General features: G+C 32.5%; 2 protein-coding genes across 3 annotated transcripts in view; one reads left to right on the top strand and one right to left on the bottom strand.

Annotated features, from left to right (window-relative positions):
- Window positions 1-8,852, top strand: part of LOC140441340 (serine protease inhibitor dipetalogastin) — a 271,631-nt gene extending 262,779 nt beyond the window's left edge. Inside the window, exon 9 of the mRNA XM_072531995.1 lies at window positions 6,273-8,852. Within this exon, the coding sequence (XP_072388096.1) occupies window positions 6,273-6,507 (235 nt within the window). The 3' untranslated portion in view covers window positions 6,508-8,852. The remainder of the gene's footprint in view (window positions 1-6,272) is intronic.
- Window positions 6,204-14,973, bottom strand: part of mRpS11 (mitochondrial ribosomal protein S11) — a 35,540-nt gene continuing 26,770 nt past the window's right edge. For both annotated transcript variants that reach the window (XM_072531997.1, XM_072531996.1), the window contains exon 6: window positions 6,204-6,487. The gene's annotated coding sequence lies outside the window, so the exon portion shown is untranslated. The remainder of the gene's footprint in view (window positions 6,488-14,973) is intronic.

Genomic DNA, 14,973 nt, shown 5'->3' with positions numbered 1-14,973 from the left:
CTCTTCCGTATTTCTCCATCTTCTGATCCGTCGGCATATATTTCTACTCCCAGGTATGTAAACTTTCCAACCGTTTCAATGTCATCTTCATGTATAATGTTTTGTGGAACTATATTTCTTCTCGTCTGTATCATTATTTTTGTTTTTCCTGGGTTAATTTCCAGACCTAGCCTTTTTGTTTGCGTTTTTAATTCTGTGTATGTTTCTTGTACTCCTGTTGATCTTCTATTCATAATATTAATATCATCGGCATAAGCAGAAAGTTGAACCGTTCGATTGGTCAGTAGGTTTCCTCGTCCAGTTTGCATTTGCCTAACCACATACTGCAGTGCCAGGTTAAACAAAAGGGCCAGCCCATCTCCCTGCTTTAGTCCCTACGAAATTTTGAAAAAGTCTGTCTGTGGTTTTGTATTCGTACACATGCCAGAATTTCATCCACTGTGGCTTTAATGAGTCTAATTAGCTTGTGTGGTATTGCCAATTCAGCCAATATATTGTAGAGTTTGTTCCTTTTGACCGAGTCGTATGCCTGTTTGAAGTCTACAAACACGTTGTTAACATCAATGTCATGTTCCCATAATTTACTCGAGATCTGTTTGACTGTAAATATTTGATCTAGTGTCGATCTTCCTCATCAGACGCCCGTCTGATACTCTTCAATAATATTTACTGCTAGTGGTTGGAGCAGCTGGTTTATAATATACGTGAGGAGTTTATATGCTGTACATAGTAGTGAAATTCCACGGTAGTTTTTGCACTGGAGTTTGTCTCCTTTTTTATAGATCGGGAATACTATATTTTTCTTCCAGTCGTAGGGTATTTTCTCTTCTTACCATATGTCTTTGATGAGCGCGTGGATGTGTCTTGTTAGGTTGTCGCCACCTACCTTATACAATTCTGCTGGTATTCCGTCAACTCCCGGTGCTTTATTGTTTTCCTGGACCTTAAAGCTTCGAGAACTACCTCTATGGTTGGAGCCATAATGATGTAAAGAAATGATACCATTGCCAATCCTAAACCCGGATGAGAAAGGGAGGTGAATAGGTAGTAAATGGGTCTTGTTGGCAGGAACCATGGCAAATGATTGCTGTCAGTAAAGTCCAACTAACGCCCTAGTCTACATATTATGTCGATGAAACTATCAAATCCTACCTGTGATGGAATAGGTAAAAGCGAGATTCAGCGCCTTAAATTTGGAACTGTAAGATATGGTTACCCTAACAGGAGTATCTCTGGTGCTCCAGGTTGAGGATTGGGCATACGTCTAATAACTTCATTATGTAAAAAACGTAACACTGCGAAAGCTCAAGGAACTTAACCGAATAGAGCATACGATGACGACCTGGTGAGAATACGGACCAATATTTAAAATGCTGTACTTGTAATGTCTAATGTAACATTGTACAGAACCGGAGCATTCCAAATCCTTCAAAGAATTCCACAATATTAGCTCAATAGAATACCTCTGCAGGAGATTAGATGGACGGGCGTGAACAAACTCGAAAATAGTGAATACACATTCTACTAAAGCTGGCACCCGAGTGATCATATATTCCTCTCCGCCCCGAAGAAATAGCCGCAACTATTTCCTCATCAACCTCTACTAAAAATGCATTAGTAATAAAAAGGTTTTGTAGTATATATTTTCCTTCTCAAACTGAAAAACACATGCAAAACTGCTAAACAGTCAGCTCCTCTCTCCTCCGCCTCCGCCGAAAATCATTTTAATTAGACTTTCATCTATGCTGCACTCCAGTCAACTCACAACACCCCAGGATAGATTTTGTACGTAATATAATAATTTAACAACAACTATAGGCCTTGATGAGAATAATTCAAATCATAAACAGGGACAAGGCACGGCAGGTTCTAATCCTATAATTAATAAAGATGCCATTCCAAATCCCTCACAGAACATTGAAGAAGAGCAAGAATATAAAATGTTATCAAGAAAATAGGTAGTAAAACAAATATGATGTGGAGAAGCTTAGAAATCCACAAAACGCAGAAGAGTATAGACTGTGTACCCAAAAAACAGTACTGAAAGATATAAGAAAAAGTAAAAAACAGCTACTAAGGTATTTGGAAGGGTCAAGGGAAAATGAAATGAACATTAGGCTGATAAAGAATGTGCTGAAATAACAAGAAGGAAAAACCAGGCATATCTGAGATTCCAACAAAGAGCAGTATGAAGAAGTATAAGTGTCAAAACAATCATATGAAGAGTATAAAATGCTGGAAAAAGAAGAGAAGTTACATAGCAAAAAAGAACAGAGAACAAACAGGAAGATAAATGTAAGAACTGGAATCTCTTAACAAAAGACCAGGGACGAGAAAATTCTACCAGAAACTAATCAAAATGCGAGAAAAGGTTCTACCTAGACTATGTGTGGAAATTAAGACGGAACGGTTATAAGTGACCAAAAGGAAATCCTGAAAAGATGTGAAGAAAATATCAAAGCAGGATTAAATAATGCCAATAACTAAAAGATAAATATTCCTCCTTAAGGCATCAACGACCACAGAGAAGAAGCCCTCACAATCTCGTAGATGAATAAATTTGCACAAAAAGCAAAATTTCATGAGTCAGACAATATTACATGACAGTTAATTAAACAATCTGATGAAAGCCTAGTAAAGAGCTTACTTAAATCTTCAATAAGACACAAACAGATGAATGGCGTCTGGGAATTTAGTCCCCTTGTTCAAAAAAGGAGAAGCGTCACCCTGCTTAATGGAACATATCAAATGTGCCAAATATGGTATGACCAAAGACTGCAACCGTCTGAACTACGTACGACAGCTTAAGGTTTAAACCTAATCCCGTGGCTTAACACCATCGTGCCCAGGGAATGCATGGTATAAGGAAGAAAGTGATGCCTTAAGATAAGTCCTAGAGAGCTGGAGTAAAGGATTACTGCCATGGGAAGATTGATGTGCCTGACAATATTTCGTCCCAACTCGTGGGAACAAAGAAGAAAGGAGATCGCTAAGAAGGGGGCTCAGAAATGAGTAACTCTTCTGAGTTTATAAATACCAACAAAACGGGAACGATCAGAGAGGCGACTCCAGTCATGGATTCTGTCTCCGTCTCAAATACTCAGCCAGAAGGTGTACTCAGAGCTCAACAAGAGGATCAAGAGGAAAAAATAATTGCTGGGACATGGTCTACAGAAAATCCACATAAAACCAATGCGGAGGTACCGGCAAAACTCGAGGGTAAAAACAGATCTCGAAAGAATACCATCACGGCCGTAACAATGTGTTACTAAAAAACCAAGGACCTTTAACGAGCCGATTAGCTCATCGGAGTTTTAAGACACCTAAAATTAGACACATTTATTAGGGACACTAAACTTCTGATCTATAAAACACTGAGTTGACTAGTGCTCATGTACAGTTCACAAACCTGAGTACTGACAAAATCGTACAAATCGCAACCGGCAATATTTGAAAGAAAGGTCCTTCGACACATATATGATGGTATATGCGAAAATTGCATTTGTAGGAGACGATACAATTTCGGATTGTATCAAGCTTACACAGAAATTAATCTGATAAATCTGATTAACCTTGGAAGATTAAATATGGATGGGTCATCTGGAGCAAATGGAACCCCCTGAACCAACAAGAATCATAACCTAACAACACATGGTGGGAAAGCGACCCAAGGGGCGGTCCTAAAAAAGATCTTCTTCTTCAAGTGCCATCTCCGCGGCGGAGGTCGGCAATCATCACAGCTATTCGGAGTTTTGAGACGGCTCCTCTGAAAAGTTCATTTAATGTACATCCGTACCACTCTCTCAGGTTGCGCAGCCATGACATTCTATGAGATATTCTAACCTTCTTGTTTTTATTGAATTTAAAATTTCCATTTCTTTGTTCATCCTTCCCAGAACCTCTTTGTTTATGACGTGTTCTGTCCATGATATTTTCAGAATTCTTCTGTACAGCCACAGCTCAAATGATTCCAGTTTTTTCATTGATGTCGCATTCAATGTCCAAGATTCCATTCCATAAAATAAAGTCGAAAAAACATAGCACCTCGCCAACCTAACTCTTAGTTCCAGTTTTAAATCCCTGGTACATAGAACGATATATACACCAAATACAAGAAGGTCTGAGAGAAATCGAAAATAGAAACTGAAGAATTAAAGCTAGAAATAAGAATGAGTTGCGAGGGTTAATTGAACAGGCCAATGTTAAACTAATGATTTAACCTTAGTGAGCTTAATCTTAAGAGATTAGTCAAGTATAACTAAAATTAAAGAATAGAAAATCACCAGAAGAGGACAGAATACCGAACAAACTCCTAAAGTACGGAGGGCCAGATCTGACCAAACAACTATTATTATTAATTATTATTATTAATTATTAAAACTAATTCAAAAAATAATACAACAAAACAGAATTAGTCAAGAATGGAGATCAAGCATCCTAATACCTCTCTTTTTTAAAAGGAAAACCAATCGGACCCGGAAAACTACACTAAAACACTAAAATTCACAACCAAAGCGATAACAAATAAAATGAATGAAATTATAACACTAGCAGAAGAAAAATAAGGTTTCAGGTCGGGAAGATCATGCACCGACGAATGAGGCAAGTGCTAGAAAAATCATTAGAAGATCACAAACCGGCATATCTATGTTTCCTGGACCTCAAATTAAATGACGTTCTTCACTTATGGTAGGCAAGAGAGATACCTCTATGAATAATCATAACGATCGAAAATATTTACCAAAACAACACAATAAAAGTAAAAGTGGAAGAAGAACTAACCGAGCCTATTGAAGCTGACAATGGGATAAGACAGGGAGATTCCCTGAGTCCTCTATTGTTCAACCTGATTATGGATGTAATAATAAGAACTAAAAAAGGATACCAAATTGGAGAAAAACAACTTTAAATAATCTGCTATGCAGACAACGCAATACTACTCTCTCAAAGTAAAGACGATTTACAACGTATGCTGCACCAATTTAATATAACAGGCAAAAAATTTAACATGTTAACTTTCCTAAAAGACAATATGCATGGTTACAACAGCAAATTTACTAAGATGTAAATTGGAGCTAGAAGGTCAGATAATAGAACACGTGATGGAGTTCCAATATCTAGGCATCACATTCTCTAGCTACGGAAAGCTCGAAATTAAAGTGGAAGATCAAGTGAATAGAGCAATCAGAGCCGCAAGCTGCCTGAATGAAACAATATGGAGAAATAAAAATATCGGGAAAGAAATGAAAGGCAGAATTTACAAAACAGTCATCAGACCAACAATGACACACGCGGCAGAAACACAACCTGACAGAGAGGACAAAAAGGATGTTAGAAAGAGCAAAGATGAAAACAAAATTGATGGCAAGACACTATGGGACAGAGCTAGAAGTACAGATATACGACGTAGATGCAAGGTGGAGAACATCAAGAACTGGGTAAGAAATAAAAGAGTATAATGGAACGATCATATAAGCCAAATGACAACAAATAGTGTAGTAAAGACGGCAAGAGACGGTTCCCCAATAGGAAGACGATCAGTATGAAGACCACGAAAACGATGCAACGACAACTGGAGGCACATTGAAAAACAGACAGTGATGTCTATATAAAAAGAAGAAGAAGAGGTATAACTACTATTATTTAAACTGATGTAAGAAGAGATTTTTAACTTAAATAAAAGTTTACTGTTTACAAAAAACCAATATATGCATTTCTGCTCCATTTAAACCGGCAGCGCGGCACCCCTCCCCCCACTATTTGGAAAGAAAGAACATAGCTATACATGTATAGTTCTATATTTTATATTGTTTAATAGTATTTGTAGATGCACCACCCCCTCCCCCAACTCGACAATAAATCCTAGCAACTCCAATGGTTTACGATGTAACTAGTCTACGACATTGCTCGATTATTTAATACATTTACGTAAAACCGAATTAACGGTTTACAATTAACTGGTTTTATACAGATTGGATTTTACATCAAATAGTCTTGACAAAGTTGTTACTAGCTCTAAATGGAACGCATGCAGAAGATTTAGTTGTTGTAGGGTATAACTAATAAAAACAATAGTGAGATGCTGTGCATTGATCTACATTTTTCGCTTGATCAAGCTCAATTATTGCCTCATTTTGTATTGTAGATCGAATAAAAAATATATTTTTGTTGTGTAAAGGGTTTCCGTAAAATAAAAAAGGATGTTTATAGCACCACTATATGTAAGAATTCAAATATACAATAAATACAAAATATTTAATTTTTATTTATAGGAAACACATATACGTAGTTCCCATGAAACGGTGTATCGCCGGATTCCAATTCAAAGGATGCCAAAAGATTTGCCCAACATACTATGATCCCGTATGCGGTACAGACAATATGACATACAGCAACACATGTTTCTTGGATATTGAAAACTGTCGATCAAGGTCTCTGGTAACTATGAAGAACATGGGAACTTGCGCCGAACCTTTAAACGAAATACCTAAAAATTATCTCTATTAATACTATGCATATGCGAAAATTGAATAAGTTGTATTCACTATTTTTTGTGAAATTAAACCGTGAAGATGTTATTTTTTTAATGTTATAAAAGCAATTTCGAATAACGAAGTGAACTACGTTTATCTTCTTTATACTTTGTGTTATGTGACTACTTGTTTGTGCATCTAATAATTATTACATACACATAACATTAACTATTGGTTAGAAACATTGGCAATGTATAATTTCACAAAGCTCTGTCCAAGGCAAGATGACATTTATTGTAATCTTAACCAATTGTCAAATTATTACGGAATTTTATCTATTGAAATTTTATATATTTCAATGACGGCTAAATTCACATGCACAGTAGAGAGAGCTTTGTGAGAACATCAATATTTATGTTGCTTCTTTATTTCTTTTGCGTATCTGCCAATATCATTAAAAATAATGAATATAAAGATAAACCACTACAATTTATTTATTTTAATTAGTATTTTGTTTTTAGCAGTAAATAAATCTCAGAAACATTATTTAAAAATATATATATTTTGCTGATATATACTAGTTGGAACTATTTTATTAATAATTACTATTAATATTTCAAATTTTCATATTCTTGTCAATTTATCATACTGTCTATAGCGTCTTATCTTTTTTATCTTCCACAATTAATTAACAAGAGGTTACCACATGTTATTCTTATATTCTATTATTTATATTTTATATGCTCTGCAACAGATGCCAACGATGCCTAATTTTATGGGTCTATTATTTTATTTTAAATTGCTTTATTATCAGATTTGTTTTTAAAATGTCTGAAAACATATTATTAATAATAATAAATTGTTTTAGGATTATCTAAGATAAAATTATTCTTGTAGAATACTGAATTCTTTTAAAGATAACTAGTACAACATACAAATTTATGTTATGTTTTTAAATCAATAGAAGATTGGTTTAAAGATTAGATTAGATTTATTTTTTTGACAATGTGTGGCATTTAAGGGTAAAGGTCTAAAAATACTGGTTATCCAGAGGTAAAAATAAGAGAAAATGTGGTTAAATAAATGTTGTAAGAATATACTACACCATAGAATATATTCATATTAAACAGTTTAAATGGATACATACATATTTTAAAACAATTTTTTTTAATATTTAATACTTGTGTTAAAGAGTATCGTACCAATCTCTTCATTAATGGTAAGTAAACTATTTCCAATATCCCATAAATCCATAAAGTCTATAAAGGAAACATTGTTAAGAAAAATGAAATAAAAAAATCATTTAAATTTTAAGCATTCGACAAACAGGGACCTTTTATTAAAATGAAATAGAAAATAGGATAAACAATGTTGGTCAAATCTGACTGATATGGCATCTTTATGATCTAAACACATGTACTTACCAAAACCACGTCAAATGGTTTACAGATGACAGGCACCAAAAAGGAAGTGAATTTTAATATTTTTCTTTTAATCTAGTCACATATTAACTATGCAATTTCATAATAATTAACCGAAAACTATTTTGGAAACAAAACATGTTTAATGAGATTGTTTGTTTTATCTGACAAGAAGACATACAGTCCCCGCTTTAAAGCGGATAACAGTACATAAAAGTTCATGGAAGTACCTTAAATATAAAATTTATTTAATACGTTTTTTATTAAACATGAACTGCTCTTATGTGATAAATGAATATTTATTCCGTGCTAAAAGGCAAACTTAAAAAGTATTTTCTAATATCCGAGTGTCTGCTCATAGAAAGATTAAGTTACCAGCAATGTGTTATGGATGCTTCAAAACTTCATGAACCTTAAAAATACACATGCCAGAAAAAAATTAATCTTAAAAACATTAACTGTTTGAATTTCATACAAAACTGAGTAAAATAACATCTCAACTTCCAAATAAATGTGCCTAGTAGTAAAAATGTACTTAAATTAAGTTTTAACTGATTATTATAATCTGAATGACTATCATACCAAATTATTTGGATTTTCTATAAAACGGTATGGGTGGATATTGGAAACAGTTTATTAGATACATAGTATGTTTCCTCTTGCCTTTTCTGTTTGGCGCTTTTATCCTACTCGACTTAATTTTTTCAATGCCAATGCTTATTTTTCCCAAAGTATTTATTATTCCTTCTTTTGTGCCAAGTTAATTTCTATTATAGATTTTATATAAATAATTTTATATTTATCTAGCTTAAGTTAGGTATTCATATTTATTCTAGGTGTAATAATTTATATATGCAGACATATTGCAAAATTGCCGAACATTATAAAATGAGCTGTGTTCTTGTCTTAGGTATTATTTTTAATACTATAGTTGACAAATAAAGTAACAAATGATTTATTTTTGGTCTTTTATTTATTCGTAGATCGTAGATTTATTGCTAACTACTGCAGTTACAAAATGTTGAGATAAAAAGGTTAATTTATTCTAAGACCAGCAATTCTGTTTATTGTTTTTGCTGTAAAATATTTTCTAATGTCAAAATTAAATTTACTGAAAATGGATATAATTGGAAACATACGGCTGAAACTTTATCCAGCCACGCTAGGTCTCCAATTCATCTACAGTCACAGCGAAAGTGGGTAGAACTTGCAATTAGACTAGAATAAGGGCATAAAAGAAACAAGAAAAGTTCTAAATTCAGAAACTTGTCATGAAAATGTAATAGAACGACTTATATAAATAATTCTTAACACAGCACTGTCTTCCATTGAGGGGCAATTCTGACTTTTTCACCAAACAATGAAAATTTTAGACTGTTGAGCTCTTTGGAAAATTTGATGACGTTTTACAAGAGTATATTAGGTGAAACAACAAGTGGTACGCAGCACCACTACTTGGGAAAACGGCATTAATCAGCTCCTCCATGACCAAATCAAAAAGAAAATTTTAAACTTTTTAAAATCAGCCAAGTACAGTTGACGGAACAAACCATAGCCGGTGTGGGAGAAATCCTATCTGCGTAAAACTTAGGTTGGTGTACGACAGAGCATGTATTCGTAAAAAAGAACTAGAAACTTTTGCGTTCAGTTGTAAGTACGACGGATTAAGGGGTAAACAGTATGTGGATTTGGGGTCTTGTAGATTTTATTCCATTTGGGTTCTTGCGAAATTTGATAGTGAATAATAAATTAATATTAAAATAATTTTTAATAATATGACCAATAAATTAATAATAATCATTTTATACGCTAAATAATTAGTTTATTTAAAATTAAAAAAAAAACAAAATAATTTAAAGTTCATGGAATATCTCGGAATAAATTTAATTGTAATATTTTAAAAATAGATAAACATTCGAAAAACAAACCGTAATTGTAATATTCCAAGAATAATTAAACATTCTAAGAACAATCAGTAATTATTATATTTTGCTGTGAACATTAAACGAATTTTGTTCCATTTGGGTTCTTGTAAATAGGAGCAAAATTGGACAATGGAGTACATTCTGAGAAAAGAGAGGTAAAATTTTATTGTAAATAATAAATTAATTTATATTTAAATGGGAATAAGCCACAATTAAAGGTTAAAATACGTTTATTGACGTTTCAATTTCCACTTCGGAAATCGTTCTCCGAAGTGGAAATTTCCGAAGTGGAAATTGAAACGTCAATAAACGTATTTTAACCTTTAATTGTGGCTTATTCCCATTTAAATATAAATTAATTTAAAATGCCACAAGAAAATAGCTTCAGAACAATATTAATAAATTAATATTAAAATATTTTTTAATAATATGACCAATAAATTAATAATAATAATTGTATACACTAAATAAGTATATAATGGATTCCACCGTTACTTGACGGAAGTTCATTTTATCAATCAATAAAACACTGAAAACTTTCGTTTTCAACACTTCCACAAATTTTTATTATAATTAATTATCACTACAGCTGTTTCCACAGAAGGCCTTTCTCAAGTGAGCTATTTTTGTTATGCGTCCAACACTTCATAGTCTTTAACTAAATAAGTTGATGAGGGGAGAACTGTTTGTCTGAAGTTGGTCCTTCAGAACTATATCTTTTTTATAATCATATATTTTTTAATTTGTCAATTTCCATAGATTCTAATACTCACTTGAGAAAGACACTCTACCGAAACAGCTGAAGTGATAATTAATTATAATAAAAAAATTTTGAAGTGTTGAAAACAAAAATTTTCAGTGTTGTATTGCTTGATAAAATAATTATCTCATTTAAACTTATATTGGCTATCCAATAAAATACAAATTGCGATTTGTCTGTTAATAATCTGAATAATATTGGTTTACAGATACATGGCGAAACAACAGTGACATTTAGGGCCGGTACTTTTAGTCCTGATTAAACCCCGATTAGCTCAATTTTGTTAGCCGGTTAACTTTAATCAGCGCTAACGGGTACTTTCATACCCGATTAGACTTAAGCAAGAGTTAACGGTCAATTAACTTGAACCAGCCAAAAGTAGTATGATTAACGGACGTTTAAAGATAATCAAGGCATTCTAACCGTACATTTATAATTTTATAAAATAAACTATTATGTTTTTGATTTGTTTTGTGTGTGTGTCTAAACTAATATTTTAATTTATTTTTGGAAAAGTCTACATTTTATATCGACAAAATAGACCTTTACGTATGTGAGGAACATTTTGATTATGATGAAAGAATAATATATTTTTTAAATAACGTCTAAACCTATACACGAGAAGGAAACAATTATATGGAAGAATTTGATGATAACGAATTTTTGTTAAGGTTTCATTTCCATAAAGATACTGTAAGACAATTCATGCAAGATCTTAGTCATCTTTTACGTCATATAAATCTTCAGTAAGTATATAATTATTACCTTTCTTTCATTGAAATACTTGTTAATTATATTGAAGTTATACTTCTATACGCGCGTTCTACGTTGAAAATTTGTACGGGAGTGAATCAGCAAAATCATTACATAATATGTAAGATATAGGTAAGAGAGAGACAGAAGATATATTTTCTCTCTCTTTCTCTCTCGAGAATACAAATGTTCCGTTTGTAAATATATTTAATATTTAGTAATATTATTTTTCCATTCAGTTCAAATTTGTCTTGGGCCTCGTTAGGCATGTTAAATTATAAATTAAAACTTGTAAATATCTCAAGAAAGTTCAAATGTGTACTTATATACACAACAAACAACAATTAAATTTTGTATCTGTCAGACAAATTGACAGTTGTATCACGAAACAATATTTTTATTTTATTAATATTATTATCATGGTAAATTAAACATATGCGTAAGTAAGTTATGTATATTGTCATTTTTAAATACTTAGGAATATTGCATTTTAATTTGTATTGTATTATTATACAGCAGTAAGATAGTAGCAACAGAGATGGAATGCCTGCGAAGATGCTGCAGAGTAACAAGAATGGATAGGAGAAGTAATGACGAAATAAAGCAAAGAACATCAATAGAAACAGACATACTAACATATAGAACAAAAAAGACTAAAGTGGTATAGACATGTAAGAAGAACTACCGACAGCAGATGGATAAAGAGAATAACCGAATGGAGCCCCATAGGAAGGAGGAAAAGAGGACGACCCCGAAAATCCTGGAGGAACGAAGTAGACGACGCCATGAGTAAGAGAGGTCTAAACGATGGAGAATGGAACAACAGAGAGAGATGGAAACGGTTGAGCGAGGGAAGGCAGTGAATACTGTAGAATCCCTAAATATATATATATATATATATATATATATATATATATATATATATATATATATATATATATATATATATATATATATATATATATATATATATATAAATATATATATATATATATATATATATATATATATATATTGATTATATATATATATATATATATTGATTATATATATATATATATTGATTATATATATATATATATATATATATATATATTGATTATATATATATATATATATATATATATTGATTATATATATATATATATATATATATATATATATATATATATATAATCAATAACCCTTCTACCCTAAGGTGTTGGGTGTAAAGTCTCTTTTTAGGTTTAATATACAAACTTCCTCCAATTCTTCTTGTTGCTTGCCAATTTCTTCGCTTGCTCCTTGGTGACTCCTCTCCTGTCTAGGATGGCGGCAATTTCATCGTCCCAGGTCTTCATGGGTCTGCCCCTCGGTCTTTTCAAGGTTCTTCTCGCTTCCCACACTTGTTTCACTTGGCTTTTTTATCCATCCTTACCATGTGGCCGTACCATCTCAGTTGGGCTTCTTCGATTTTCTTCTCTATTGATTGGACTTTAAGGCGTTCTCTTATTTCATCGTTCCGTATCCTGTCCATTCTGGTCACCCCTAGTACTCTTCTTAGATACTTCATTGAAATACTTTGCAGTTTATTTTTTAGTCTGGTGGTGAGCGTCCAGCTTTTACATCCAAATGTTAAGATAGGTACAAAAACTGTGTTGTAGATAGCTATCTTTGCTTTTTGGGATACTTCTTTTTTCGATAGGAATGTGCTCTGAATTGCGTGGTATATCCGGGAAGCGTTTGCTATTCGATTGTTTATCTCTGCTTCTTGTGTACCCCTACTCTCTAGTTGCACTCCCAGGTATTTAAAGGTTTCGACTTGTTCTAAAGTATAGTTATTGATTTTAATGTTTGTATGTTGGTGTGTTTTCCCACATACATAAATTTTTTCCCTAAATATATATATTATTATATTGAATTATATTGCGGTGTATTGTATTGTATTTTTATATTATTAACAAAATAGACAATAAATTTTACTGCAGAGTAGGTATGTGTAAAATTTTTTTTTGCATTCAACTCCTTTCATACATATTATATGAAAATAAAAATGCATATACATTTTCATCAAAATATTGATTCAATCCTTCGTTTACTATACTCCTATTACAGGTCAAATGTTGTTTATATACAGCAAACGATGCGCCATATACATATTTAATTCTGTTTCTCTTTGAATATTCTGCTCTCTCTTACTTATAGCATTACATATGTAATGATTGTGTAGATTGACTCCCATATAAATTTGTAACGGCGAACGCGTGTATAGAAGTATAACTTCTGACTGCCTCACTCGTTTTTTTTATATGTATATCTAACAGTAACAATCTTTTTGTTTTAGGTACTATGAGCTTGATATAACAGCACAAGTTTTAATAACTTTACAAATTTATGCTACAGGCTATTTTTATATAGTTACGGGTGATTTTGGTGGTATTGATATACACAAAACAACTACTAGAATTATAAAACGCATTAAATACTGGCAAATGAATGTTAATATTGATATAGAAGTTGACAAAGAAGATATTAAATTTATAAATACTAATCTATAAAGGACAATAAAATTTCTACAATAAATATTTAAACCTTTGTTTTATTGCGTTGAATCAGTTTATATTGTTAATATACTTTATGTTCAACATCTGTTGAATTAAATATTCTAATTTTGAATCAGAAACCTTAACAAATCCTAAACTTTTCCTCAAAGTCTGAAACATGAGATTTTGTGCACATGAAAATTTATTGAATTTATATCATACTTTTTTTAGCAATTAAAATAATAATCCGAAATTATAAATACTCAGTATCAAAACTCAATTAAAATGGTTCATAATAATAATGGTTCAAATACTCCTCCTCCTCCTCTATCCTTTATCCTTCGTAAGGATGTGGTGACGTTATGGTATTTGACGAATGGTTGCTATCCATTCTTCTCTCTCTTGAGCACGGTGTGCTGCCTCAGACAGAGAGTAATCGGTAGCGCACGTCATTTGCTCTGGCCATCGGAGTGGCGATCTTCCTCGAGTTCTTTTACCATCTACCTTGCCTTCAACCACCAACCTCTCCATGCCTTCCATTCGTCTGGTAATGTGTCCAAAGTACCTCAATATATTTTGGTTGACGATTGTGGTAAGCCTAGTATTGATGTGGAGTTCTGTCAATATCGAGACATTTGTGCGATGTGCTGTCCAGGGTGTGCGCATCAATCTACGATATACCCACATTTCAAAGGCCATTATACGTCATGAGTCGGACTTTTTAATGGTCCAGGTTTCTGACGCATACGTGGCGATAGGAAAGATAAGCGTCCGTAGTAGGCGCAGTTTCGTGTTTCTGGTTAAAATACGACACAGTTTAAATAAGCAGTTTCATTTCCAACAAAAAAACATATCAGTTTACCAGCTAAAGTATGACATAACTTACGAGAGTTTGTAACATTTTTTTAATTAATATATTAAATTAATTTTAATTCCTTTTACCCATGTGGATGATACGCTGATGGTCGTGTTTACGATCAGAAATTTTTATTGGAAAACTACCGAAATATGACTGAAGAATCTACCTACGTATTTATTTAAAGACGCCGGTTTGGCGAATCCTTAGTTAATCCTTTTCCGGGTTCTTTTTCATAAATTCAGTAATTGTCGTCGAACGCC

Source organism: Diabrotica undecimpunctata, chromosome 5 (genome assembly GCF_040954645.1).
Source record: "Diabrotica undecimpunctata isolate CICGRU chromosome 5, icDiaUnde3, whole genome shotgun sequence".
NCBI lineage: Eukaryota > Metazoa > Arthropoda > Insecta > Coleoptera > Chrysomelidae > Diabrotica > Diabrotica undecimpunctata.
The sequence above is the reverse complement of the archived record's forward strand: the minus strand, read 5'-3'. Positions and strand labels throughout refer to the sequence as shown.